The sequence below is a fragment of the Myotis lucifugus genome, unplaced genomic scaffold (genome assembly GCF_000147115.1).
Source record: "Myotis lucifugus unplaced genomic scaffold, Myoluc2.0 scaffold_607, whole genome shotgun sequence".
NCBI lineage: Eukaryota > Metazoa > Chordata > Mammalia > Chiroptera > Vespertilionidae > Myotis > Myotis lucifugus.
In genome coordinates, this window is record NW_005871655.1 from 199,841 (window position 1) to 227,767 (window position 27,927).

At 44.7% G+C, this 27,927-nt stretch overlaps 1 protein-coding gene across 2 annotated transcripts in view; it reads right to left on the reverse strand.

Moving 5' to 3' along the window:
* The window catches only part of POLR1B (RNA polymerase I subunit B), a 29,097-nt gene extending 3,165 nt beyond the window's left edge, over positions 1-25,932 (reverse strand). Inside the window, exons 1-13 of one of the 2 annotated variants that reach the window (XM_006104786.3) lie at positions 24,291-25,923; positions 22,920-23,087; positions 22,543-22,689; positions 21,223-21,355; positions 20,569-20,705; positions 19,604-19,827; positions 18,699-18,870; positions 17,224-17,395; positions 15,951-16,232; positions 14,124-14,257; positions 7,198-7,368; positions 6,001-6,157; positions 170-366 (exon numbers count right to left, since the gene is read on the reverse strand). In XM_006104786.3, coding sequence (XP_006104848.1) covers positions 170-366; positions 6,001-6,157; positions 7,198-7,368; positions 14,124-14,257; positions 15,951-16,232; positions 17,224-17,395; positions 18,699-18,870; positions 19,604-19,827; positions 20,569-20,705; positions 21,223-21,355; positions 22,543-22,689; positions 22,920-23,087; positions 24,291-24,467 — 2,271 coding nt within the window. In that variant the 5' untranslated portion in view covers positions 24,468-25,923. Of the gene's footprint in view, positions 1-169; positions 367-6,000; positions 6,158-7,197; positions 7,369-14,123; positions 14,258-15,950; positions 16,233-17,223; positions 17,396-18,698; positions 18,871-19,603; positions 19,828-20,568; positions 20,706-21,222; positions 21,356-22,542; positions 22,690-22,919; positions 23,088-24,290 lie in introns of both variants that reach the window. The other variant, XM_023745962.1, reaches the window with a different exon arrangement.
* Between the last annotated feature and the right edge of the window lie 1,995 nt (positions 25,933-27,927).

Here is a 27,927-nt window from a genome sequence, read left to right on the forward strand (position 1 = left end):
TAGTTCATAACCCTCAAGGCTACCACTTTTCATTCAGAGTAGGGACTGACCATTTAACAGGACACTCACTCAACAAATACTAGGCACTTGAGGACACAGTGACCACACAGTAAAGTTAACTTTTAAAATTAAATATTAAAAGAATGGAACTACTCTTGGTAAAACTTACCATGGCATCTTCCATATCATAGCCAGTGTAAGAAATAACAGCAACGATGGCATTGGTCCCAATTGGATAGTTGTCCATGTCATAGTGATCATACATGCACGGCCTCACCAAAGGGCTTTGTGGGGTCTGAAGACGATACAGCTTATTATCGGATCGGTCTTGATAAGTGAGAAGTGGAAAGCCCATAGTTTGTTTACCTACAAAGGGAAAAACACCTTAGCCTTTTGTTTTTCCCTTGATTATAAAGGTGATATTTAAAATTGGGAGCAACTAAATATTCACCATAGAGGAATGAACAGATCAGTCATGGTGGTTATGCTTTATAGTGTGAAGATGAACAAACCTGCATGTATCACAACCAGATCATGAAAACAGTGCTGAGAGGGAAAAAGGACAGAAACTCATTTAATATGATACCATTTATGTATATCTATATAACACACCCCAAACAATTCTATACCTGGTTTATGGACACATCTACACTAATAAAAGAGAAACATGGTAATTAGTGTACAGCCGCTACCCTTCCCATTGGCTAATCAGCATATCCTTATGCAAATTAACTGTCAGCCAAGATGGCGGCCGGTAGCCATGCACTGAAGTGAACAGGGAGGCTTGCTTGCTCCAGTGATGGCGGACTCCAACGTTCCCTGCCTAACTTGCCGGCCTCTCAGCTGCAACTCTAAGCAACTATGTTGCAAATATAGAAGCTAAACAAAACCCCAGAAACCGGTTTTCAGACAGCCGGGCTTCAGCCAGCCGGACTGCAACATTGTATTAATGTTTTCGGCAGCGAGGCCTCAGAGCTAAAGCTGGCCCAGAATAAAAAAGAAAAAAAGGAGTGGTTGGGAGCTTCAGTCACCCGCCAGCCGGAAAACGGCCCTCAGCCCCTCAGCCAGCCCGGCCAGGCACCCCAGTGGGGACCCCCACCCTGATCCAGGACACCCTTCAGGGCAAACCAGCCGGCCCCCACCCGTGCACCAGGCCACTATTCTATAGAGTAAAAGGGTAATATGCCTCCCGGCACCGGGATCAGCGGAACAGCGAGGCTCCTGGCACCGGGATCAGCGTGACAGGGGCAGCGCCCAAACCCCCTGATCTCCCTGCGGCTCTGTGTGTGACAGGGTGCGGTGCCCCAACCCCCTGATCCGCCCTGCTCTGTTCGTGACAGGGGAAGGCGCCCCAACCCCCTGATCAGCCCTGCTCTGTGCCTGATAGGGGGGAGCTCCCCAACCCCTTGATCGCCCTGCGGCTCTGTGTTTGACAGGGTGCGGTGCCCCAACCCCCTGATCGGCCCTGCTGTGTGTGTGACAGGGTGCGGCGCCCCCCCCCCCCCCCACGGGCCCTGTTTTGTGGTGTGACAGGGTAGAAGCCATAACCTCTTCCATCGGCCCTGCCCTGAGTGTGACAGTGGCGGCGCCCCAACCCCCTGATCAGCGCTGCTCTGTGGGGTGATAGAGGGTGGCGCCCCAACCCCCCTCCACGGGCCTTGCTGTGTGTGTGACAGGGTAGAGCAATAACCTCCCCATTGGCCCTGCCCTGAGTGTGACAGGGTGCAGCGCCCCAACCCCCTGATCCGCCCTGCTCTGTGTGTGACAGGGGGCGGTGCCCCAACACCCCTATAGGCCCTACTCTGTGACAGGGGGGAGCTCCTCAACCCCCTTATCGGCCCTGCTCTGTGAGTGACAGGGGGTTAGCGCCCCAACCCCCTGATCAGCCCTGCTCTGTGCGTGACAGGGGGTGGTGCCGCAACCTCCCCATTGACCCTGTCTTGAGTGTGACAGGGGGCGGTGCCCCAACCCCCCAATCGGCTGTACCCTGAGCGTGACTGAGGGTGGCATCGCAACCTCCCGATCTGCCCTGCTCTGTGCATGACCGGGGACGGTGCCCCAGCTCCCCAATCGGCCCTGCTCTGAGCCTGACCAGGGGCTGCACCTAGGGATTGGGCCTGCCCTCTGCCACCCGGGAGCGGGCCTAAGCCAGCAGGTCGTTATCTCCTGAGGGGTCCCAGACTGCGAGAGGGCACAGGCTGGGCTGGGGGACCCCTCCCCCTCGTGCACAAATTTTTGTGCACTGGGCCTCTAGTATATAATAAAAGAAGGATGTTACTGGGGAAGAGTAAGGGTATAAGGGGAGAGTAGCTATTATCTAATAACTTAAAAAAATTTTTTTATTGATTTGAGAGGAAAGGAGAGGGAGAGAGATAGAAACATCAATGATGAGAGAAACACCATTGATTGGCTGCCTCCTGCACGCTCCACAATGGGGATCGAGCCCGCAACCCAGGCATGTGCCCTTGACCAGAATGCAACCTGGGACCCTTCAGTGCACAGGCCAACGCTCTATACACTGAGCCAAACTGGTTAGAGCTCTAATTACTTTCTTACACACAAAACAAAATATCACTATTTGTTAATTCTGGGTACTGGCATACAGGGGGCAGGTAAGAGTCTTCTTTATTCCACTTCTCAGTACAGAGAATCAATTCAACACAAATGATTTTTTAAAAAAAGATTATAAAATTGATATTTAGAGAGAGAGGAAGACACGGGGAGGGAGAGAAATATCGACATGAGCGCAAAACATCTATTGGCTGCCTCTTGTACACCACCTACTGGAGACTGAGCCCAAAACCTGGACATGTAACCTGACTGGGAATTGAACTGGCAATCTTTGGGTTCATGAGAGGACACTCAACCAACTAAGCCACACTGGCCAAGGCTCGACCAAAATGATTTTAAAAACTAAAATAAATATACATGCCTAGTGGAATTCTTTAAAATATAGAAACAGAGACTTCCAGCTTCCAGTTGTAGAGGGTTCCTTCTTCACAACCACCCTCAGCACATAAGACCCAGGGAAAAAAAAAAGTAACTACAAACAAATATATACACCACCTGAAAGTACTGTAAAGTAACCAAAATCAGTCAGAAACTAGAGAGGAATTTACATTTGGGCAAAAGAAACTGCAATGGGTGAATTTCCAGGTCAGGTTTTGTTCTGTGGTTTGTTTGTTTTTTTGCCTAATGGCCCCGTGTAGTGGCTAAAACTTGGGCAGAAACTCATAGTCTGACTGGCTTTAAGAACCAAGAAACATAAGAGTTCACAGCACTGCCCTGACCTGTTTGGCTCAGTGGATAGAGCATCGGCCTGTGGACTGAAGGGTCCCAGGTTTGATGCCGGTCAAGGGCATGTACCTCGGTTGCGGGCACATCCCCAGTGGGGCATGTGCAGAAGGCAGCTGATCGATGTTCCTCTCTCATTGATGTTTCTAACTCTCTATCCTTCTCCCTTCCTCTGTAAAAAATCAATAAAATATTAAAAAAAAAAAAAAAGAGTTCACAGCACTACAGCAACTAAAAACTGAGGGGGGGGGGGGGCAGGAGGGAGGGTAGGGATTTCAGAAAGGAGAGAACCACACAGGGAAAGCCTTAAATTCTGCATATGAACCAATCCCAGATCTTTGGTGGAGTCCTGAATTATACATACATGGAACATTTCCAAGCAGCCCTCAAAAGTGACTTCAGCTGCTTTGTTTAGCTAAGTTATCTATCAGTTAAATCTAAAAACCAATCCTCTTCAAAGGAACATAACAGAATCCATGGTCTTCAAAACATATCACTTGTTCACAATGTCCATGATATGATCCAATATTACTAGATATAAAAGACAGAGAATCAATACCCATACTCAAGAAAAAAATGCAGTGAATGGAGACATCCTGAGATGACCCAGACATTGGAATTAATAGACAATTATTTTAAAACACTGGTTGTATAACTGCTCAAAGATATAAAAGAAAATATGTTCACAATGAAGATGAAATTCTAGAGAAAATTAAAACTATAAAAAAGAAACAAATGGAAATTTTAGGCTAGAAAATGAACTATCTGAAATAATATGGTGGTTCTATGGTGTAATGGTTTGCACTCTGGACTCTGAAATAGAATAAAAAGTCTGAATATGATGACAGATGAATAAAAATGATTCAATGTGAAGATAAAAAGATAAAAAAAGAGAAAAGAAACCAATGGTTGATGGGACAGCAATGATTCACATACATGTTGCATAACTGAAATCTCAGGAGACAGAATGGACAGCAGCAATTTTTTAGAAACAATGGCAGAAAACTTTACAAATTTAAAACAAACAAACAAACAAACAAACAGATATAAGAAGGAAAATCATATGTAGGCATACCATAGCCATTCTGTTACAAACCTAAAAATAAAGAGAAAATCTTAAGGACAGAGAAAAAAATAAAACTTAAAAACAGGGAAACAACCTAAAACTGACGACTTCTAATTAGAAATCAGAGACCAAGAGTAGACAGCTAGCCTGGCCAGATAGCTCAGTTGATTGGAGCGTTGTCCCATACACCAAAGGTTGCAAGTTTGATTTCCTGCTGGAGCACATGCCTAGGTTGCGAGTTCGATCTCTGGTCAGGGTGAATATGGGAGACTGCCTATCGATGTTTCTCTCTCTATAAAAATACCCTTCTGTGAGGATTAAAAAAAGAGTACACAGCTCAGAGTATTTCATGTGCCAGAAAAAAATCTTGTCAAATCAGAATTGTATACCTAGTTCCTTCAAGGGAAGAGGAAATAAAGATATTTCAAAGCAATAAAAACTAAGAAAATTTTAGCCATCAACTGGCAACAGTGACAAATGCTAAAGAAAGTTTTCAGGCCTAAGGGAAATTACACTCCAGGAAAATGAAACCATGTATTTGATACAATTAGTCAAATCTGAATAAGCACTAGCAATAGTGTGGTACTACCAGGCAGGAATGAACAGCACTGGAGAGAAAATGACGTGGACGGCCTGTAGTTGTCAAAAATGGAATCTCAAGATCTCAGACCAACCCAAGTCATTGAACATTTACAAAATTACCTTTCTTCAAAAGTGTCAATAACAAGAAAGACAAAGAAAGACTAAAGTTATGTTCTAACTTAAAGAAGATTAAAGAGACAACGGAATACAATGTTTGATTTTGGACTAGGTGCTACACAGAAAAAATTGCCAGAAACCCTATTTATGGCCAACCAGTATGGTTCAGTGGTTGAGCATTGCCCTATAAACCAGGAGGTCACAGTTTGATTCTGTCAGGGCACATGCCCAGGGTGCAGGCTTGATCCCCAATAGGGGGTGTGCAGGAGACAGCTGATAAATGACGCTCTCATCATTGATATTTCTATCTCTCTGTCCCTCTCCCTTCCTCTCTGAAATCTATAAAAATATATTAAAAACAAAACAAACAAAAACCCCCTATTTTTGGTACAACTGGTCAAAGTCTGAATCAGACCCATAAAGTAGTATGATAAGCCCTTGCTGGTTTGGCTCAGTGGATAGAGTGTTGGCCTGCAGACTGAAGGATCCTGGGTTCGATTCCAGTCAAAGGCACATACCCAGGTAGCAGACTCGATCCCCAGGGTGTGCAGGAAGCAGACAATCAATGATTCTCTCTTATCATTGATGTTTCTACCTCTCCCTTCCTCTCTGAAATCAATAAAAATATATATTTTTAAAAAAGTATAATACCAATTTTAAATTTCCTGATTTTAATTGTCCTTGTTTATACAAGTGAACATCCTTATTTAGATATAGACACTGAAATATTTAGGGGTAAAGGGGCATCAAGCCTGCAACTTACCTTCAAATGGAAACAGTACAAACAGACCAAAATATTAACAAAATGTTGATAAAGGGTTTATGGGTGTTCTCTGTACCAGTCTCACAACTTTTCTGAATTTGAAATTATTTCAAAGTAAAATAAGTAACAAACATGTCTCTTTTGTAAGTGTGGTTGCTACCATCCCCATGCCACTTACCCATCTGGCACTGGTACATGTTCCTTGGACTCTGGTTGTGATCGGAGAAAGGGATAAAGTTGGCGATCACACTCAGCAGGCTGTGAGGGAAGAGTTCCTGGTGGGTGGTCACTCCAGCAAAAACCTCATCCTCGAAGATGGCAATATTCATGAAGAGCTGGACAGAAGGATGAATGCCAACACATTAACTCTTTCTCTCTGAGTTCAGTACTCAAAGACTTGAAAGGAACCTTCCCACCTGGTATAGTGAACACTGAAGGGACCCACAGGAAGCCTCAGTCAGAACGACCACTTGCCTTTCATACCTCATTATAAATCTACCCTAGACCAATTATGAAGAGGCATTTGAAGAAAGACATTTTTTAATTTTTATTTTTAAAATATATATTCTTTTTTTGATTTCAGAGAGGAAGGGAGAGAGAAACATCAATGATGAGCGAGAATCACTCATGTGCTGCCTCCTGCACGCCCCCTACTGGGGATTGAGCCTGCAACCCAGTTATGTGCCCTTGACCAGAATCAAACCTGGGACCTTTCAGTCCACGGGCTGGTGCTCCATCCACGGAGCCAAACCAGTGAAGTAAAGAAAGACATTTTTAAAGTAGTACAAAGTGCAGAGCTTTGCAACTGCAAAGATGCAGGGAAAGACTGTGCATGAGGGAATGGTCCAGCCTCAGCATCCGAAGGAGCTTGGGATGCAGGTGACGAGACACCAGCCTTCTCAGGCTCAATGGTAGGCGGAGTGAGGGGGCACATGAAAACTGCTTCCCGCTGGGCAGAGGAAGCAGAAGTAGTTCTGGCTTTCTTTCAAGTGCCAAATTGTTATTAAACAGTAACACTTAAAGAAAGCAACAGTTGCCCTAGCCAGTTTTTCTCAGTGGTTAGAGTGTTGAGCACAGGCCTGTGGACTGAAGGGTCACAGGTTTGATTCTGGTCAAGGGCATGTACCTGGGTTGCAGGTTCAATCCCTGGCCCCAGTCAGGGCGCATGTGTGAGGCAACCAATCGATGTGTCTCTCTCACATCAATGTTTCTCTCTCTGTCTCTCCCCTTCCCTTCAACTTTCTCTAAAAACGAATGGAAAAAATATCCTTGGGTGAGGATTAACAAAAAAAATAATAATAATAATTAACAGCTGAAGTCTGTGGAAGTTGTATATGACACAATCACATATACCCACCACACACAGTCCACATACCTGCTCCATAGTTCCAATCAGCTCTTCTTTGCCCAATTCCAAGTTTCGCACAGGCCGCACCAGCCTACAAGGAGTGGTGAAAAGGTACAGTCCTGGGTACAGACTTGGTTTTCCTGTCATGGGGACAAGGGCCACCTCCATCCAGGGAGGGATTCTTTTTTCTCTCAACACCTGTTTTCAACAAAAAAGAAAGTTCAAACCAGAATGACTAATATGTTTTACATCTACCCTGACACCCGGAAGCAGGCAGAATGGGGGAGGAGGTCAAATATGAAAAGTAGATCTTAAGAATTTACGTTCGTTATGCAGGTAACAAACATAGTGCCCTGCCAGTCTCATCTTCTCGGAGAATACCATTCACCCCACACCCAGAGTTGGCAAAAGCTCTACTTTCTTGGGGACTCAGCCTCACTATCAGGCAAACTGGTAATGAATTAAGACTAAGACTGTGGGAAAGGTAACTCAAGAATGTGCATGTAGCCCTAATCGGTTTGGCTCAGTGGATAGAGCGTCGGCCTGCAGACTGAAAGGTCCCAGGTTCGATTCCGGTCAAGGGCATGTACCTGGGTTGCGGGCACATCCCCAGTAAGAGGTGTGCAGGAGGCAGCTGATCAATGTTTCTCTCTCATCAATGTTTCTAACTCTCTATCCCTCTCCCTTCCTCTCTGTAAAAAAACAATAAATAAATAAAAAGAATGTGCATGTAGACATACTAAACAAAATTCTGTTTTCTGATGTCTAAATTATAGAGTACTGGTTTTGTTTTGTTTTCATCCTCACCCAAGGATATTTTTTCCATTGATTTTTAGAGAGAGGAGAAGGGAGAGAGAGAAACATCGACCAGTTGCTTCCTTCATGCACCCCAACTGGGGCCAGGGACCAAACCTGCAACCGAGGCACCAGCTTTTGACCAAGAATTGAACCCTGACCCCTCGGTCTGTGGGTCAACGCCCCAACCACTGAACCAAACCAGCCAGGGCTGGTTTTATTTTAAAATGTATTTAATGAAAAGGCCCTTCTACCTGGGAATTAAGAAGCAAAACAACAACAAACTTCTATTAATTAACTCCTGGATGAAAGGAAAAATACAAACCAAAATTACAGGAAATTTGAAAACATATAACAAGACCTATATCTCAGAATTTGTGGGGATTCACAAACACATTACCAATAAAAAAATGAAAGAATGAAAAACGAATTAAATTCATAAATCAAAAGTTAAGAAACCTCAACAGAGTTAGAAAGCTTAAAGACTGATTTCCACATTAGAAATAAAGGTGTCTATGGGGGGTAGGGGAAGAAAAAAAAAGGAAAAAATAAAGAAATAAAGGTGTCTAGCCCTGGCCAGTGGTTAGAGTGTTAGCCAGAGCACCAAAGGGTCCCGGGTTCGATTCCAGATCAAAGGCATGTACCTGGGTTGTGGCTTTGCTCTCTGCCCCCAGTTGGGGCATGTGTGGGAAGCAACCAGTCCATGTATCTCTCTCACATCAATGTTTCTCTCTCTCTCTCTCTCCTCCTCCCACCTTCCCTCCCACTCTCTCTGAAAAGCAATGGAAAAAATATCCGTAGGTGAGGATTAAAAAAAACAAAGAAATAAAGATGTCAAGAAAGCACCCTCAAAGCAAGTACCATAACCAAATGATCTCACGGGAATTCTCGCAGACCTGCCACCAGGTGGCCCAATGTTCCCGTACTGCTCCAGAGCATTCTTTACAAATGTTGATTCTAAAAATCTTAATAACTTATTGAAATTTGAGAAAGTATCAGTACTTCCTAAATAGAGAAAATAACACAGACAATAGGGTGGTGAATGCCTGGGGGGAATGCGGACAGGCTAGAAGGGGTCAATGGGGGAAGAAGGGGGACATATGTAATACTTTCAACAATAAAGATTAAAAAAAAAATAACACAACATGACCAAGTGGGATTTATTTCAGGAATTTAAGACTCATTATTCATTGCTATTATCAGAGAATGATCATTGTTAGGGAATAAATTAATATAATACACCTAATCTGTCTAAGGGGAAAAAATCTTATAATTTCTCTTCAAAGATGCCAAAAATTAAACACAGAATCCCATATGATCCAGCAATTCCACTTCCAGGTATACACTCAAAAGAATTGAAAGCAGATTCAAACAGAAATTTGCACATCCATGTTCATAGCAGCATGATTCACATAAGCCAAAAGGTGGAAGCAACCCAAGTGTCCATTGATGGATGATGGATAAACACAATGTGGTCTATGTGGTTACCAGGAGCTGGGAAAGTGTCAGGGCCAGCCTGTCAGGTTGAGCCGGGCTGAGGCAGGGAGGTGGGAATTGAGAAAAGAAAGACAGGAAAGCGGGATCGGGAGGACTACAGCTCTCGAGGAATTGAAGCAAGTTTATTAACCACACAATCCTATGTATACACAAGACACTGAATAGGAGGTCTGTCAAGAGGAATGTATTCTTTGTTCCTCTTAATCTCTAAGGGAGAGACACAGCAGAAGGACAAGTTCTCAGTACAGCATATCTCAGTAAATAGTTACAGACTTCTTGGTAAGCCATGAAAGGCTGTTCTCATTCTACTGATAATCGCCATCCAAACAAGTCTGGGAAAACTGTGTGGTAAGGGTCCCAGCCTTGCTAGCCCCTTCAGGTGCAAGGACCTTGCCAGCTTACATCTGGCCCCCAACAGGAAAGGGCAGATGGCAAGTTATTGCTGAATGGGCACAAAGTTTCAGTTTTGGACAATGCAAAAGTTTGGAGGATGGATAGGGTGATGGTTGCACAACAATATGAATGTACTCAATGCTACGGAAAAAGGTTAAATTTTACGTATATTTACAAAAACAACACAAAACCAACCCTACAGGGACTAGGGGGTCAAACTGATACAATCTATATATATAAAAGCCTAAGCAACCAAATGACCAAATGACCGGTTACTATGACGTGCACTGATCACCAGGGGGCAGACGCTCAACGCAGGAGTTGCCCCCTGGTGGTCAGTGTGCTCCCACAGTGGGAGTGCCACTCAGCTAACCAACAGACACCAGACGCTGGGCTCATGGCTAGCGAGCACAGCTGTGGCGGCGTGTGCCTTTCCTGTCTCTGCAGCAGCACTACTGAGCGATGGCGGCAGGCGCAGCGGGGCCAGGATGAGCAGGAGTGGTGCGGCGCCGGGCCCCAGCCGCTTCGCACACTACTATATCCCTTGAGGGATATTGGACTGCCGGTTTCAGCCCAATCCCCACAGGCCAGGCGGAGGGACCCACTGGTGCACGCATCTGTGCACTGGGCCTCTAGTATGAACATAAAAATAAATCATAGTAACAGAATACTCACAAAATAAAACAAATATCTATAAATCTGCTAATGTAAATAAATGAATAAATAAATGGAGAAAGGAAAGCTCTCCCTTACAGAACAGCAACTAACAAACAGAACAAATGATAGGGTTAGAGAACAAATACTTGGCAACCATAACAGTAATAATTAACACAGCAAAGACTCATCAATGGAATAGTAATAATTCTGCAGAGAATATAATACAAATTGTGGGTGAAAATTTGATGAGGAAAAGGGCTTCCAAATATTTCTCCACAAATTACTGATGAGAGAAAATCTGTAACAGTACAGTAGATTAACTTAAAAAATAGAGCTGTGAAGTGATTGACATTAACATCACTGGTCATGGAACAAGCCAACATCACATGCCTCCTGAAAATGGTATTGTGAATCTCGCCATGAGGAAGTGACACATGACCATAATTCAGGGACAGTCTACACAATAGCTTACCTTTACTTTTTTTTTTAAGTTTATTTTTAATTGTTGACAGTAACACAGATGCTCCCTATTCCCCCCACCCCCCTTCCCCCAGCATCTGCACCACTCCAGGCCATCATCAAACTACTGTGTGCCCATGGGCTATGCATAGAAGTTCTTTGGTTAACCTCTTCCCCTTCCCTCCTTCCCACCCGGATCTGTCAGTCTGTTCCATGCATCCATGCCTCTGGAACTATTTTGTTTATTAGATTCCACATATAAGTGATATCATGTGATATCTGTCTTTCTCTGACTGCTGGCCTGTACTCTTAAAAAAAGTCAAGACATGAAAGTCTAGGAACTGTTCCAGAATAAAAAAGAACAGAGACATGACAACTACACGTAACACATGATTCTGGAGTGGGTCCCAGACCCGGAAGAAAAAATAGCTATAAAGGCCATTACTAAGGCAACTGGTGTAATCTGAGTGTCAGCTATGGATTCTAGCAAACTGACCCTCCCTGAATTTGGTAAGTGTACTGTGGCTATTAGGCTATTAAAGAGAAAAAGTTAGAAAAAATACACTGAAATTTTTATGGAAATGGAGACATGTCTGCACACTACCCTCAAATGGTTCAGAAGAAAAAATATATACATCCTATCTAATAAAAGAGAAACATGGTAATTAGCCGTACATCCACTACCTTTCCCATTGGCTAATCAGGGCGATATGCAAATTAACTGCTAGCCAAGATGGTGGCCGGCAGCCATGCACTGAAGCAAACAGGGAGGCTTGCTTGCTCCAGTGACTGCAGATTCCAACGTTCCCCGCCTGACTTGCCGGCCTCTCAGCTGCAACTTTAAGCAACTATGTTGCAAATATAGAAGCTAAACAAAACCCCAGAAACCTGCATTAGTCAGCCAGGCTTCAGCCAGCCGGACTGCAACATTGTATCAAATACAGAAGGTAAACAAAAGGCCAGAAACCTGCTTTCAGCAGCCGAGGCCTCAGAGCTAAAGCTGGCCCAGAATAAAAAAAAGAAAAAAGAAAAAAAGGAGCAGTTGGGAGCTTCAGTCACCCACCAGCCTGAAAACGGCCCTCAGCTGCTCACCCAGACTGGCCAGGCACCCCAGTAGGGACCCCCACCCTGATCCAGGACACCCTTCAGGACAAACCAGCCGGCCCCCACCCGTGCACCAGGCCTCTATTCTATATAGTAAAAGGGTAATATGCCTCCCAGCACTGGGATCAGCAGAGCCGCGAGGCCCCCCGGCACTAAGATCAGCGTGACAGGGGGCAGTGCCCAAACCCCCTGATCGCCCTGCGGCTCTGTGTGTGACAGGGGGCAGGGCCACAACCTCCCTATCTGCCCTGCTCTGTTCATGATAGGGGAAGGCGCCCCAACCCCCTGATCAGCCCTGCTCTGTGCCTGATAGGGGGGAGCTCCCCAACCTCCTGATCGGCCCTGCTCTGTGCCTGATAGGGGGGAGCTCCCCAACCCCCTGATCGCCTTGCGGCTCTGTGGGTGATAGAGGGCGGTGCCCCAACCCTCCCCCCCCACGGGCCCTGCTCTATGTGTGACGGGGTAGAGCCATAACCTCCCCATCGGCCCTGCCCTGAGTGTGACAGTGGCGGCGCTCCAACCCCCTGATCGACCCTGCTTTGTGGGTGATAGAGGGCAGCGCCCCAACCCCCTGATCTGCCCTGCTCTGTGTGTGACAGGGGGCGGTGCCCCAACTCCCCTATCAGCCCTACTCTGTGAGTGACAGGGGGGAGCTCCTCAACCCCCTGATGGGCCCTGCTCTGTGCGTGACAGGGGGGAGCTCCTCAACCCCTTGATAGGCCCTGCTCTATGTGTGACAGGGTATGGAGCCCCAACACCCCTGATGGGCCCTGCTCTGTGCCTGACAGGGGGAATGCCCCAACTCCCTGATTGGCCCTGCTCTGTGCGTGACAGGGGGTGACGCCGCAACTTCCCTATCAACCCTGCCTTGAGTGTGACAGGGGGCGGTGCCCCAACCCCCCAATCGGCTGTACCCTGAGCGTGACTAGGGGTGGCATCACAACCTCCCGATCCGCCCTGCTCTGAGCCCGACCAGGGGCTGCACCTTGGGATTGGGCCTGCCCTCTGCTACCCAGAAGCAGGCCTAAGCCAGCAGGTCATTATCTCCTGAGGGGTCCCAGACTGTGAGAGGGCACAGGACGGGCTGAGGGACACCTCCCTCCCCGCCAAGTGCACAAATTTTTGTGCACCGGGCCTCTAGTCTATACTAATTAGACCGGGTCAACTGGCCATCTTACGGACATCTGACTTCCTTCCGGACAAAGCCATAGTGGTGGGGGCCGAGGCAGAGGCAGTTAGGGGCAAGATCAGGCCGGCAGGAGGTTAGGGGAAATCAGGCCAGCAGGAGAGGGCAGTTGGGGGGCAAGATCAGGCCAGCAGGGGAGGGTAGTTAGGGGTGATCAGGCAGGCAGAGGCAGTTAGGGGCGAGATCAGGCCGGCAGGGGAGGGCAGTTAGGGGCAATCAGGCAGGCAGGTGAGCAGTTAGGATCCAGTGATCCCAGATTGCGAGAGGGATATCCCCAATTGGAGAGGGTGCAGGCTGGGCTGAGGAAACCCCCCTCCCCCTCATGCATGAATTTCATGCACCAGGCTACTAGTATATTTATAAAGAGCCCACAAATGATAATTGGTGGATCTGGGTAATGGGCATACGGGAGTTCTCTGTGCCAAGACTCTTGTTAGGAGGAAATTCCAAAGAATGTCCTTCTCCTTGAGTTTTTAAAAATATATTTTCAAGACCCAGATAGCAACAGGGTATGTATGACTTACATATCTAGCATATCTTTAACATTACTTGAAATATAAATTCATATTTTGATGCCCCCTACATGCCACTAGAATTTACAAAAAGTTAAAATCGGTTAGGTTAGCAGACTAGGGCCTCAGTGAAACTACTAAAAAAAAAGGTGTATGGGTGAAATATCTACCACTGACCCCAACCTCTGAGGCTATGAGGTCAGTACCAGGGGATGTCAGGTACTCTCGGAATGAGCTTCTGATCCCCAGGCCTATGAGCACTCTAGACTGCCTGGGACTACCTCATCAACTAGAAAAGGACTGAAACCCAAGATCCAGGGATAGAGCAATTCACAAAGACTCACGGTCACCTTAAAATGCCGGAGAGAAGCTGCAACACTAGCAGCAAGCTCCTTATCCACCCAGCCAACCATGACACCGTCCAGCAGGACAGGGTAGCACTCGGCGTAAGGTCGGTGAGGCGTTCCATCAACTGGAGTAACCCCTGGGGAAGGAACAGACAGTGTCATCACATCAGGATGCCTTTTCCAACTTAGAAATTCCTTCCAGATAGGTCTGCAGCTGTACCATCATTTAGATATCTAGTTATCTTGTCTCTAAACCAGAATGTTTTTCATTTCTTAAGTTTCCAAATCATTTCAGCAAGGACACACAAGAACTAGTGACCTGGCCTGTGGGGAGAGCAGCAGGGACAGGAGTGCAAGGAGACTTTCACTGTGCACCTTTTCTATGTTCATTTCTGAGGGTTGTAAATATAACTTTTCCCCAAAATCTAATTACACTTGATCGCCATTATTCAGATTCCCTATCTGCAAATTTGCCTACTTGCTAAGATTGTCTGTGATTCCAGTATCAACACCTAAAGGCGCTCTGGGGGCCACTCTGTGAAAAATCTGCATCCCCTGCACACAGGCTCCCAGCTATGGTCACACGTCTTCCTGTCTCAGCTCAGACTGTCAACAAGCGTCCTCTGGGCCACGTGGACGGCATGCTTGTGCCTTCTGTTGGCGGTTTCACTGTTTAATCGGCCCCTGAACTCTGCGCTGGCCAGTGTGGCTGAGCACAGACTGTGTAAGCCTCAGGAAGAGTGCGTGTTAGAGAAGCTGAGTGCTGCTGGCTGAGACCCCGATGTTAGTGAATCACAACGTTAAATGAGGCGCCCCTGGGAGCAATGGCTCTTCCCTAAATTCGGGGTTAGTTGTGACTTTGTAAAACAGAATACCACAAACATCAAGAACCAACTGTAATTAAGTAAAAAAGGATACTCTTCCACAATCCATAATCCACCTGCTCAAGACAGCAAGTGTTTTACCAAGTCCACAGGTCACGCGCTTGGTGTTAGGCATTTTCCATTCTGTCTCCCCCCGGACCAGAGCCCTTCCCATCGCTTCTGCTTGGGATACACTCTCCACCTCTCCACAGTTTTTCCTCCTTTCTACCCTTTCCTGCACTCTGACATTTTAATCACTGGTGGCGAACAACATTTTTCCCTCGTGGACAGAGGACCTGCAGCACTTTACACTGGTTATGACCTCTGAATCTCGAGTAATTCTGAATTAGTTGGATTTCCTTCTGAAAGGCCACGATCTAACTGGCGGAATACTTTTAAGCAGAAATTTCCTGGCTCTTGACTCAATGCCTTTCTGGTTGTTTGGATTGCCTACCACCTGAATCCTATGAACTGGAAGTTTTAGAGTGTAAATACGAATTCCAATGGAGACCCCACTCAGACCAGCAAAGACACAGAAAACTCTGTCTCCAGATCCCAAGAGTGAAGAATGCCCAAAGAAAGGGCATCATATGTGTGAAGGTGAACCCGAACCCAGCACCACACCCAAAGAATAGCATGTAAGAGAGCCTTCCAGCAAAAGCAGAGACAGCCGCCAGGCTCCCAGGAACAGGGCTGTGGGTCTGAGGACCTCCAGGTACAGAGTGGACAAGCTCCTTTTTAACTGTCTTCCTGCAAAGTGACACTGCTTCCAGCTTAGAGCAGTGGCTGGCCCAACAGGTGCAGGGAGAATGACCCAAAGGTTATTCCCCATATTAAATGCTGTTTGAAACCAGCCCAGTTCCTGCACAGATGAGTAAAATCAATTCCTGCAGGAATTCTCTGCTCAGCCCCCAAGGCAGCATAACTGTGAAAACGTACACACAATGAGAATGGTACCGTCACATACCCAGGTTGCAGAGCAAAGCTGGAATAGACGCTGTGTACACAAACTGCGTGACCACCTCACATATGGCAGTTAAGTGGTTCATCAGGCCGCAGGGCTCCCCATCAGGAGTGTGCACGGGACAAAGGAAACCCCAAGACTCCGGCAGCAGCCTGCGCACTGTGGTGGTCCTCATCTTGGCAAAGTCGGCCCCTCTGTGCACACAGCGGAAATGGGAGAGATAGCGGATGAAGTTCAGCTTATCAGCCACGACACAAAGTCCAGAATTTTGCAGGAAGCCAAGACCTTAATAAAACAAAAGTCATTCAAAAATGGGCTCAACTTGAAAAAAAAAAAGGTATATTTTTATTTGAGGCTCTGATGAAAAGCCTCAGAGCATACTGTAAGTCATGGAGTGGGTGATTACAAAGTTCACTAGCTCAGATGAGCAGGGATACTGTACAAAAAGTAGTAAAAATCCCCAGATTTCACAAACTGTATCAGCCTTGCCTGGTTCCCTATTTCCTCCACATCCTCCACTGTGGGGAAACCGTAAACAAAAAACAAAATAGCAAGTAATTAAATGGGATTCATCAGACAGGCTGATTAACACACAAGCAGTTGTTAGTTCTAAAAAAATCTTTATCAGTAGTAGCATCTATTTCAAAACTGCAGATTTCTGGGCCAATTGCCACAGTTGAGTTTTCTAAGTCATTCTGATGCAAGTGGTTTAGGGCTGAGCCCACACAAGAACCCTCTCAGACCACCTGTCCATGTGACCTTCCTCAGACATCTTTAGCTTAGACCAGGGGTGGGCAAACTTTTTGACTCGAGGGCCACAATGGGTTCTTAAACTGGACCGGAGGGCAGGAACAAAAGCATGGATGGAGTGTTTGTGTGAACTAATATAAATTCAAAGTAAACATCATTACATAAAAGGGTACGGTCTTTTTTTTTTTTTAGTTTTATTCATTTCAAACAGGCCGGATCCGGCCCGCGGGCCGTAGTTTGCCCACGGCTGGTTTAGACAGAACTCTGAGCTGTCCTTAGTTTTCTAGGAGGCACAGGAAAATGTGATCATCAGAATTGGATTTAAACCATTCAGCACCTTGTCAAAAGCCCTTCAGACTGATATATACTTGTCAAAACTTATAACGTGAAATGTCTTTAGTGAAAGGGAAAAGTTCGCTTTTAAATAGAACCTCTCTTACTGATATAAACCTCCATTAAGCAAATAATTTGAAAAACAAAACTAAAATGAAGACTATTTTTTTGAAGCCTATCTATTTAATTTCACCTGTTTTGGAACGCAGATTCCCAGTAGCAAGAAGATACTCAAATGGTTTTGTAAGGTCTATTCCCAGACTTAAAATCTTCATCAAATTTTCACTGTTTATAGACATATTGGTCTTCTGAGCCTTCTTGTCCATACCTATTTTAACAGATACTAACCACGCTTCCATTTTTTCCTGAAATGAATAAATTACATGTTTACTTGAAAGGCTATATTGAAATTACCAATAACAGAAAACTTCTGCCTGATATTCATTTTTATCAGGGCAATTCTAGGCTGCTGAAAATTTTCAATTTAATTTCATGGTTAGATCAGACAGAAACAAAAGTTTTTATCTTTCAGTAAGAATTTAAATAAGCATTACTGACTAAATAAGGAATTAGGAGATTTTTACTTTAGTCTTCTCCATCTTTTATCCCACTATGTTATCTATTAGATTAAATCATTTTAGGGATAATATTCAAAATATGAAATACCACCAAATGAACTTACTTATGAACTGATCTGTGCTAAGCCAACACTCTCTACACACACACACACACACACACACACACACACACACACACACACGGCTCTCGTGACTGACAGTTAACTATGCTCTGTAATGTTGCTGTGAACACTGAATTAGCAGGTACTAAACCTTTGCTCCTAGGTACAGATAGGATTAGGTTCCTCCAAGTCTCAAGTCACAACATTCTCGTCAACTGAGAAATACGTAAGCTGGTTTTGTGTGTGTTTCTGTTGAAAGATACCTTGTTTTATGTTGCTGATGTACTACCATCGGCCTCACAGCCAGCAGCACTGTAACTCGTGACTGACAAAGCTCATCTAACGCTCGTATGTTCTCGTAAGGCACATCCAAGCCTTCTTGTGCTCAGCACCTCACACAGCACTTCAGCACTATGCTTGTGGGCCATTTTTTAACAACAAAATCACCAAGAAAAACACAAAAATGTGAAAAACATGGTACTAAATAAATAGACTCTCGTTCACAGCATTAGCTGAAGCAAGGCAGCGCATCACCTCCTAGACCTCAGCTGGGAATGTGGGCATCAGGACACCCCAATTATTACCCCTCCAAGCACATCTGCAAAGGACCAGGAAAGCTGTGAATACTGATACTGGGCTTACAAGTAAACCTCAGTGAGGAGGGGAATTTGTAACAGGGACTCTGCAAAGGAGGGCTGACCGTCACTATATGCATACAGGCCACTTACACTTTATCATCAATGTCTGACCAAGATTTGATGTTGTCTTTACTTAGCTTACATGAAAATATCAGACATTTTTGAACCTGGTACAAGCTAGGACGTTTGATTCTGTACCTGCCTGCTAGGCAAACAAACAACAAATAGAAAAAAGAGAAGATGTACACTGCCAAAACAAGAACTTATGAACATGCACAAAACTACATCATGGGTGTTATCATCTCAATCCAGAGGTACAATGGGGCCCGGGGGAAAGCAGTGTGCACCCACCTTCAGAAACATGAGGAAGAGCTGCCCGGGTGTGAGCACTTCCTGATTCACTAAACTATCAGGATTCTCCTCCATGCACTCTCCTTTGGCCAACGCAAACAGCTTCCGGGTCATGAGACAAAGTACATAAAACTTCTCAGTATTAGATTTCAAGTGGATACAGATACACTGGCTGTCAAAATAGAAAGAAAAAGCTTAAAATGATTCAACTGCTTACCACTACTTGCCTTTCTACTAACCAAGACCCCCAATTCATGTTTACTTAAAAGTCCTTACTCATATTCAGAAAAACCCCTTTTCATCTTACAGCAACATCAACAAAAGAGCAGAATGCAGTCTCACACAAGGTCTACAGCGGTGTTGGCCAACATGGTAGTGACAAGCCACAAGGACTATTTTAAATATTAATTAATTAAAATGGAATAAGATTCAGAACTCAGTTTCTCAGTTGCACTGGCCATTCAAGCACTCAGCATGGCCCACAGCTGTGCACTGGACCACGCTGACCTACAGCAGGTCACAAAGACAGAGCCCTTGTCTTGGGAAAATAAAGGGACATGATGCCTGCAACTTTCAAATGGTGAGAAGGAACATTTACTCATGTGCAGACAAGTAAAGCAAATATAGTAACAGTGTTAACAGTCAACATGAGTGTCCAATGTACTATCTTTGCAGCAATCCTGGAAGTTTGAAGTTATTTCAAACTAAAAGTTAGAAAGTACATTAGAATAAAATGATACTACCTAAAACCAGAGAAAGGTGAAGATGGCCACAGAAACAAAGCTAGCCCGCTTCGCCAGGCCAAAATTCAGGCCGCATGACTCACCAGTCCCAACTACATCAACACAAAGAACCAGTGACACCCCCCAACCCCCAATAAACAGTGTAGGCAAAAGCACGCATACTTAAACAGAAACTCTGCCGCTTGTTCATTTGAATACCAGTCAGGGAGACTAAGCTTTACTCTGAAGCGTTCACCTAGATAGTTAAGGACCTGCTTCTGTGTGGAACAACCTTCATCCATCACCATCCTTAACATCTGAGTAACAGAGTTCCTAAAGAAAGAGTTGTCCTCTTTTCCTTTGATGAGCTCCTGAAAAATCTGGTAATCGGAAAAGCTGACAAGTGCCTAGAATAGAAAAGAGATTTTTCTTTGTCATGGCTAATAATAACGAAACCATCCAATTCATTCAGGAACAAGTCTCTCCTTTTCTATTTAATACCCGAGAAACACGAGCATTCCACTATTGTTAAACTGAAGTGAATTCTCCAAAGTAAGGGCACTTGGAAGATAGGCACCAAGATGGCCCCAATGATCCTCGCCTCCTGGGATTCACAAGCTTGCATAACCTCCTCCCACACCAAATCAGAGCCCTTGTGACAAGAGAATATGGCGGAAAAGGTGACACCCAGCTCTCAAGGCTAGGCTACCAGGGGCACTGCAGCTTCCCTCCCTTCACTGGGCTAATGCTCTGAGGAAGACGGCCGCCCCAAGCAGCCTATGGAGAGGCCACTGGAGAGGAACTGAGACCTCCTGCCAACAGCCTGCACTGACTTGCCAGCCCGGAGGAACCACCTTGGAAGGGATCCTCCAGCCCTGGTCAAGCTTCTACACAGCTCAGCCCCTGTGACATCGCTCTGCAACCTCTGAGACCCCAGCCAGAGCTGCCCACATTCCTGCCCACAGAACCTGTGAGGGAGAAACGTTCACTGATGTGTTTTAAGCCACTGAATTCCGAGGTAATGTGTTATGGAGCAGTAGGTAACAAGTACAGCATGAACGTTGATAAGGAGAACCTATTCATTCTGCATAGGACACGCTTCCAATGACCCCCTTCATAACAAAAGAAATATACTCAGCAAGTCACACCTTAAGTGCGAATCCCAAAGGAAGAAAAAACAGTTCTTTCTGGTAAATAAAGTTCAACATAACTGTGCCATTTTCCAAGTAGTGAAGGTTCATATTGACAGCAGAGTGTTCTTCCCTCACACAGTGCATTGACACTCCTGTTGAAACAAAACAAAAAGCTGGAAACTCAGTAACACTGTAACTGCTTCAATCATTTCATTCTGAATTATTTTCACCTTCTTAGAAATAATTAAGAGCCATAACACTAAGTTTAGCCAAAATTGGCAACAAAATATGTCTTCAGACCTTGTCAAATTTCCCCCGAGGTGCAAAATCTCCCCCAAACAAAGGCCAGGTGGCTGCCAGCCAGGACCCTGAGGGGAGTGCCATGGTACCTGAACCAGAAGACTTCTGGGGCCCACACCCACCTCTGGCAAAGTCAGGCCAGCCTCCAGCCTCAGACTAACATATACACACACGTTCTTTCAGTTTGAAAGATATCAGAAAGTAGATCTGCTACTATGAAATCTTAACACAGAAATGCTTAACAGAAAAATAAAATTTTATATACATACGAGAGAAAAATGTCAAAGACTCTATTTAGATGCATCTCCTTTTTTTAAAAATGGCTTAAAACTTTTCTAAGACAACATCCTAAAAATCACTAGAGCTTACCATATTGAGTGTAGCCAGGCCCTCTAGCTTTCCATTTTGGTCTTATCATTGCAATAGGGAAATTTCTCCGAGGCATAATCAACATTCGGATGACCTTTTCAATGCCATTGATTATGAAATAGCCTCCCATTTCCTGCCAAAGAGATGAATTATAATTTGTTAAACAAAGATAAGTAACTGTGAATATGAAACTGACTAACTGCAAAAATTAACCTCCTAGCAGACCCTGTTCAAAGTGCAGAAGAGAGGAAAGTGCAGGTGAAGGGGGCCATGGATCCCCGGAAAGCTGTCAGTGCGTAAGTTAAGTCTTCTCAAGTACATGAAAAAGGTTTAGGGAACTGGAAGTATGGAAGGAAGTCGGTACTTTCAGACAGCTTTGATCTAATTTGTCTTTCTGTCCCCCAAAATGACCTTAGTCTTCAAATAACATTAAACAAACAAACACCTTATTTCAAAGAAAAGTCTGCAAATGAAAATAGCAACCATTTTGCCTCCAGACAAGTATGATTTCCCAAATACGTTAAAAAACAACTGATAACCATATGAAATCTCCTGAAATCAGATATTAAAATTAATAGGAAAATTATTTTAATTGCTTGTCAATATCACATTTCTGTAATAAAGAGCTACTATTAAGTAGGCATATCATACCAGGTGCTCTATGTTATCCTAACATTTAGTCCTCATAATAATGAGTAAGATAGCTTCTGTGCCCATTTTTAGCAGAGGAAACAGGTCCAGGGAGATTAAACTTCCCAAAGCCATACAACCGGTAATACAGCAGCTGAATGTCAAACCCAGATCTGACACCAAACCCTCGTCCCACCAGGTAACAGTTTTTATTACAGACCGTCTGTAATCTTGATTACTTCAACTCAATGCTGCAAAGCCACCTGACACAGCTAAAAAGAAATGCCAAAGGGAAAGCATATAAGGCACTTCATATCCTCACAGAATCTTACTGTTCGGTAAAGCAGACATCTTAGAAAATAGTTTTGTCGTTTAAGATGGCTTTAAAAACAGAAATATCTCTAAATATACACCATTCAGAAAATTAGGGAAAAACCTACCAATTATTTCCCCATCATAATAATAATATCCTAATTGCAGCCAGTTTTTCATACATTGCTTCATTTGAGACTCATTATGAGTTGTGCACAGTACGCAGACAAGAGATCAATGCTCCACGTTATCTATCCAAAATTAGAGGCGGAGAAAGAAACACTGACTCCCTCTGGCAAGCTTCATATCCTCTCACTCCCAACTCGGGTCCTTCCTATTGTCGCCTGCCCATTCAGTGCCCTGCACCCCTGAAATTACCTCTGGTTCCTCATGGTGCTCAATGAGGGCTTTTGGAGGAAGGTTGTGTAAGTTGCAAAGCTTGGACTTCACCATGATGGGAACATAGCCAAGAAACTGCTTAATGGTTCCTTTTGAGATTCCATTTACAGCCCAGCTGATATCAGCCTAAATGAAAAAAATTAGTTACGAAAAAAACAAAGTATTTGGATCTACAAGAACAAACGAGTATTTTAAAAGAGGAAAAAGACCATATACTAGATGATTTTATGCTTCAGATTTAAAAGAAGAGATCTCTTGGGTGACAGCACAAAGCAGAATTCTGGTTACATTTTATTGGACACCAATATTCGTAGACATGTCCAGCGTTTGAGTCTCGTACTGTCACTTGTACTCACTGTCAACTTTCCCCGGTAGGTGCTCCTCCTGCCCCGGCATTCTGCAGGGTAAACATTGAGCTCCTTGCAGATGCTCCCTTTGGGAACGGTGGGGGCGCTGATGACGGCATCCACAATAGTGAGAGAGATCCGCTCATCTTTGAAAGCAAATTCAAAGGGAGGTATAGCCTGAAATACAATTCACATTATTAACTGCTTGCATGTCCCAGGTACCTCTTCACTGAGACTCTTCCAAAGCCCATGAATTTCCTACACACATTGTTGCCTCTCATGTTAATGTGGCATTAAAACGACAGCTAAAGCTACATCCAGTCTACTCACACCATTACTATGTACCAAAGAGCATACGGTGTAAACTCGGACATCTGAACGTCTACCGTGTGTCAGCTTCTGCAGCAGGCTCTAGGGTAGCGGTTCTCAATCTGTGGGTCGCGACCCCTTTGGGGGTCGAACGACCCTTTCACAGGGGTCGCCTAAGACCATCGGAAAACACATATATAATTACATATTGTTTTTGTGATTAATCACTATGCTTTAATTATGTTCAATTTGTAACAATGAAATTGGGGGTCACCACAACATGAGGAACTGTATTAAAGGGTCGCAGTATTAGAAGGTTGAGAACCACTGCTCTAGAGTGACCACTGTGTGCAGAACAGAGCTGTCCTCTGAACCAAGAGCCTGCCCTCTCTCTCCTTACCTTGTAGCTTCTCCACCCGTAGTAAGATTGACAGGACTGCTGACAGAGCAAAGTTATGGAAGCACCTCCTGACTCAGGACCGGACACTCTAATGTCATTCTTTAGGCTGACAGTTGTGCATTTCATTCCACTTGGTCTCATGCATGCCAAGGGAAAGGTGGTACCCCAGGTTCCCTGCCCCCCCCCCCCTTCACAGCATCTGCTTTTCGGTACCCGCCCTCCTCCCCGGGAAAAGCTCTGCTGTTCCACTGAGCTCTCCTCGTGTTAACTAAGAACAATGTGTTACGGTTGGAAGCTCAGCTCAGCCCACGCGGGCCACTTCCTCACCCTTCAGCACCTACTGTCCTACAAAGCACTGCGGCTCCCAATCCCATAAAAATCCAGGAACCACAAACACATCTTCCCCCGGTCGGCTTGAGCTCAAGCCCCGAGCTGCGGCTGCCACGATCAAGAAGCACAACTATTTGGGGTTCTACTGTGACCTCCAGCCATCCCCTCTGTCTGGGACCCTGTCCCCGGCCAGTGGCCCGCTCACCCCGCCTCCTGGGTCTCCCCATCCCCCGTCTCCCACCCGCCGCCCGCCTCCAGCCCCACGGGGCCCCTCTCCTCCGCCCGACCTAGCAGCGCCAGCGAGCGCCGAGCTGCAGGGAGCCCGGAGGAGCCGCACTCACCTGCACCGCGTGGCTGAGCCCCTCGCGCACCGCGTAGTTGAAGGACTCCACGTGCGCCTGCGTCAGCTCCTGTAGCGCCGGCTTCTGCTGCTCCCGGGGGATCCCGTAAGCGGGATCCGTCAGGTGCTTGAGGCTGGGCCCGCCGGGCAAGCCCCGCCACCGGCCGCCGGGATCCATGCAGCCCCACACGCCGGCTCCAAGCACGCCTCTGCAGCGCCGGAAAGAGGCGCAGCGCCCACGGTCCGCTGGGAAATGCAGCTCCTCTAATTCCACCGGGTCTCGGTCCGTCGTTTTATAGGGTCGACTTGGAAACGAAACCCTGGCGTGAACGGGCCGGCCTGAAACTGTACCGAGCCGGAATGCCCCCTGCCCAACTCAGCTTTGTCTTCGGGTTCTCCTTCGCTCCAGGGCCCGAGGAGAGCAATCTTCAAACGTTCCCTTATTCCCCGTGACCGCTTTCGGATCGTTGCTGTTGCTGAGGCTTCGAGGGAGTAAATAGCTGACTGCTCTCTGACCGATTTGAGTTGTAAAGGCTCCACTCTATTTCAAGAAGTGGTCTGCCTCGCTGCCTGCTCCCCTCCTCCTGTGGGCTGGGTCCTGGAGGTGGGGGATGGCAGCGTCCAAGGGCCCCCCAGTCTTAAGATCCTTTAGTCTGAGTCCTAGGAAGCACCTTCTCTGAATGGGGACTCAGCAGCACCTTCAGGTGCCTCAACTTCGTGTGTGTTTAACAGCTGCATTTGGTACTTGGGTAAAATCAACAGGCAATAAATCACACACTCTTAAATTCTACCCGTTGGTAAGCTTTGACATGTATATATACTCATTAGAGGCCTGTGTCAGTGTCACCAGTTTGTGTCTGTCTAGGAATGTGCCCATTTCATATAAATTATCTAATTTGTTGGCATAGAATTGTTCATAGGATTCCTCTATCATCCTCTTTGTGTTGTAGTAAATTTAGTAATTTGAGTTCTCTATTTTTTTTTCTTGGTCAGTCTAGGTAAAGTTTTGTCTATTTTGAAGATTGTTTCAAAGCAGCAACTTTTGGTCATGTTGATTTGCTCTATTGTTTTTCTATTTTCAATGTCATTCATTTCCATTCTAATCTTTTTTTCTTCTACTTTTTGGGGATTTACACTTTCTTTTCTAAGGTGGAAAGTTTCTTACGGTGGAAAAAAACCTAATGGCTATTGATTTGAGATTTTTAATGTAGCCATTCAAAGATATAAATTTCCCTTTAGCCAGAGCTTAACTGCATTCCATAAATTTTGGTATGCTTTCATTTTCATTTATCTCAAAGTACTTTCTAATTTCCCTAGTGATTTATTTATTTGATCCATTGATTTTTTAGGGCTGTATTTTTATTTTCCAAATATTTCTGATTTTCCCAAATTTCTGTTAATGATTTCTAACTTATTCCATTGTGGTCAGATAACAGATGTAGTATGATTTTGATCATTTTAAATTTACTGAGGCTTGTTTGTGGTTTGGCATATGGTTCATTCCAGGGAATGTTCCATGTGCACTTGAGAAAAATGTATATTGTTAAGTGGAAAGTTCTATAGATATTTGTCAGATCTAGTTGTTTATAGTGTTTGCTATTTTCTTGTTGATATTCTGACTAGGTGTTTTATCCATTTTTGAAAATGGAGGATTGAAAGTTCCAACTAATATTGTTGAATTGTCTATTTCTCTCTTCAGTTCTGCCAGCTTTTGCTTTCTGTGTCTTTGGGCTCTGTTGCTAGGTGCATTATGTTATAACTAGTGGCCCGGTGCATGGATTCATTGAAAGGAAATTAATTAGAAGAGATATTTTAATATCGCTATTTGCCCTTTCTTTATAATAGAAGTGTCAACCAAACTCATGATCGACAATGACAGATCGAAACACACGCGTGCAATTGGCGCCAGCAAGAGCTTTATATGTATCACACATGCACGAGTCAACTTAGCCTTTTATATATATAGAATAAACTTGCTTAATTAGATCTGCTTTCTGACGTAGCTAAACTTTTTCCAGCCCAGTGAAGCACCCCAACTTCTCTTTCAGGTAATTGTCAGCAACACAGCAGTAAATATCAACATGAAGAGATTATTATTGTAGATCATGCAGGGAGAACAAAGGGTAAAACTGTAGCAGTGTTTGACTATATTCTGTGCAGTGAGAAAACCTGACGTCATTTTCAAGGTCCACCATTTTTTACTTCTTTTCAGTCGGGTCAAGTTTCTAAACTTTCTAAATCTCCATTTTCCAGCTAATGAAAAGAAAACAGGATTTTACTGAGTCTCCTATTTCCTACTCCAGGACTTCTGTGAGGATCAAATGAGATGAGGCAGGGGAAAATGCTTCATAGACATTTGGTTAAAGTGTATAATATTTGCACCTGGCTATAAAACAAGTTGTGTTCCTGGGCTGAAGAAACTCCAAGGAGGCTAGTCACTAGGGAGAAGAAGACAGGCATTGCTACATGACATCATCACCCTCTGCCCACAGCGACTGTTTCTGGGCCGGGCTGGGTTGTGAGCTGCATTTTGTGCCATGGGGTTTTGGCAGCATTGACTGTAATTTGGTGGGGTGTCGCTCTGGGGTGGTGGTGGGGCTTGTGTCTGGGGTGGGGGAAGCTGAGTGTTGGTTTGTTGGTGCCAGGTCCATGGTGCCATTTTTTGTAAATGGCTAGTGTGCATTGAGCATCTGTCCCCTGGTGGTCAGTGCATGTCATAGCAACTGGTCGGATGGCTGGAGGGACACTTAACATATTAGGCTTTTATAGATATAGATTGTATCTTCCTGATGAATCACTCCCTTTATCATTAAAAAATGTCCTTTGCCTATAGTGACAACTTTGTTTCTTAAGGCCGATTTTGTCTAATATTGTATGGCCACTCAAACTCTCTTTGAATTACTATTTACACAGTATATCTTTTTTTATCCTTTTACTCTCACCTATTTGTGTCTTTAGTAGATTGCAGAGGTGGATCATGGTAGTTTTGGTTTCTTTTTTAATCCATTTTGCCATCTGTGCCTTTTGTTTGAAGTGTTTAATCCATTTACATTTAATGAAACTTCTGATAAGGTAGGATTATGTCTGCCATTTTGCTATTTGTTTTCTGTTTGCCTTCTACCTCCCCTCATTCCTCCATTTCTGCCTTCACTTTTGTTAGTTATTTTCTAGTGTAACATTTTAGTTCCTCTCTTTTTTTTTACTATAATTAAAGTTATTTTCTTAGTGATTAATGTGTATTGATGTGGATCTCTTTGAGTCTATCCTACTTGAAGCTTGTTGAATTTCTCACATGCATTTTAATGTTTTTCACCAAAGTGGAAAGTTTTCAGCCACTACTTTTTCCACTGTTTTCTTCCCCTTTCTTTTCTAGGACCCATGATATGTATATGTTGGTATACATGCATGTCTCTGGACAGATCTCTGGAGCGCTGTTCATTTTCCTTCTTCTTTTTTTTTTGTTCTGCAGCCTGAATAATCTCCTGACCTCATATTCACTGATTCCTTCTTTTTCCAGCTCAAACCTGCTTTTGAACACCTGTAATGAATTTTTTATTTGTATGGTTGTACTTTCCAATGCCATTCTTGTCTCATTTAGTTCTGTAAGTCCAATACCTGGGCTTCCTCAGGGACATTCC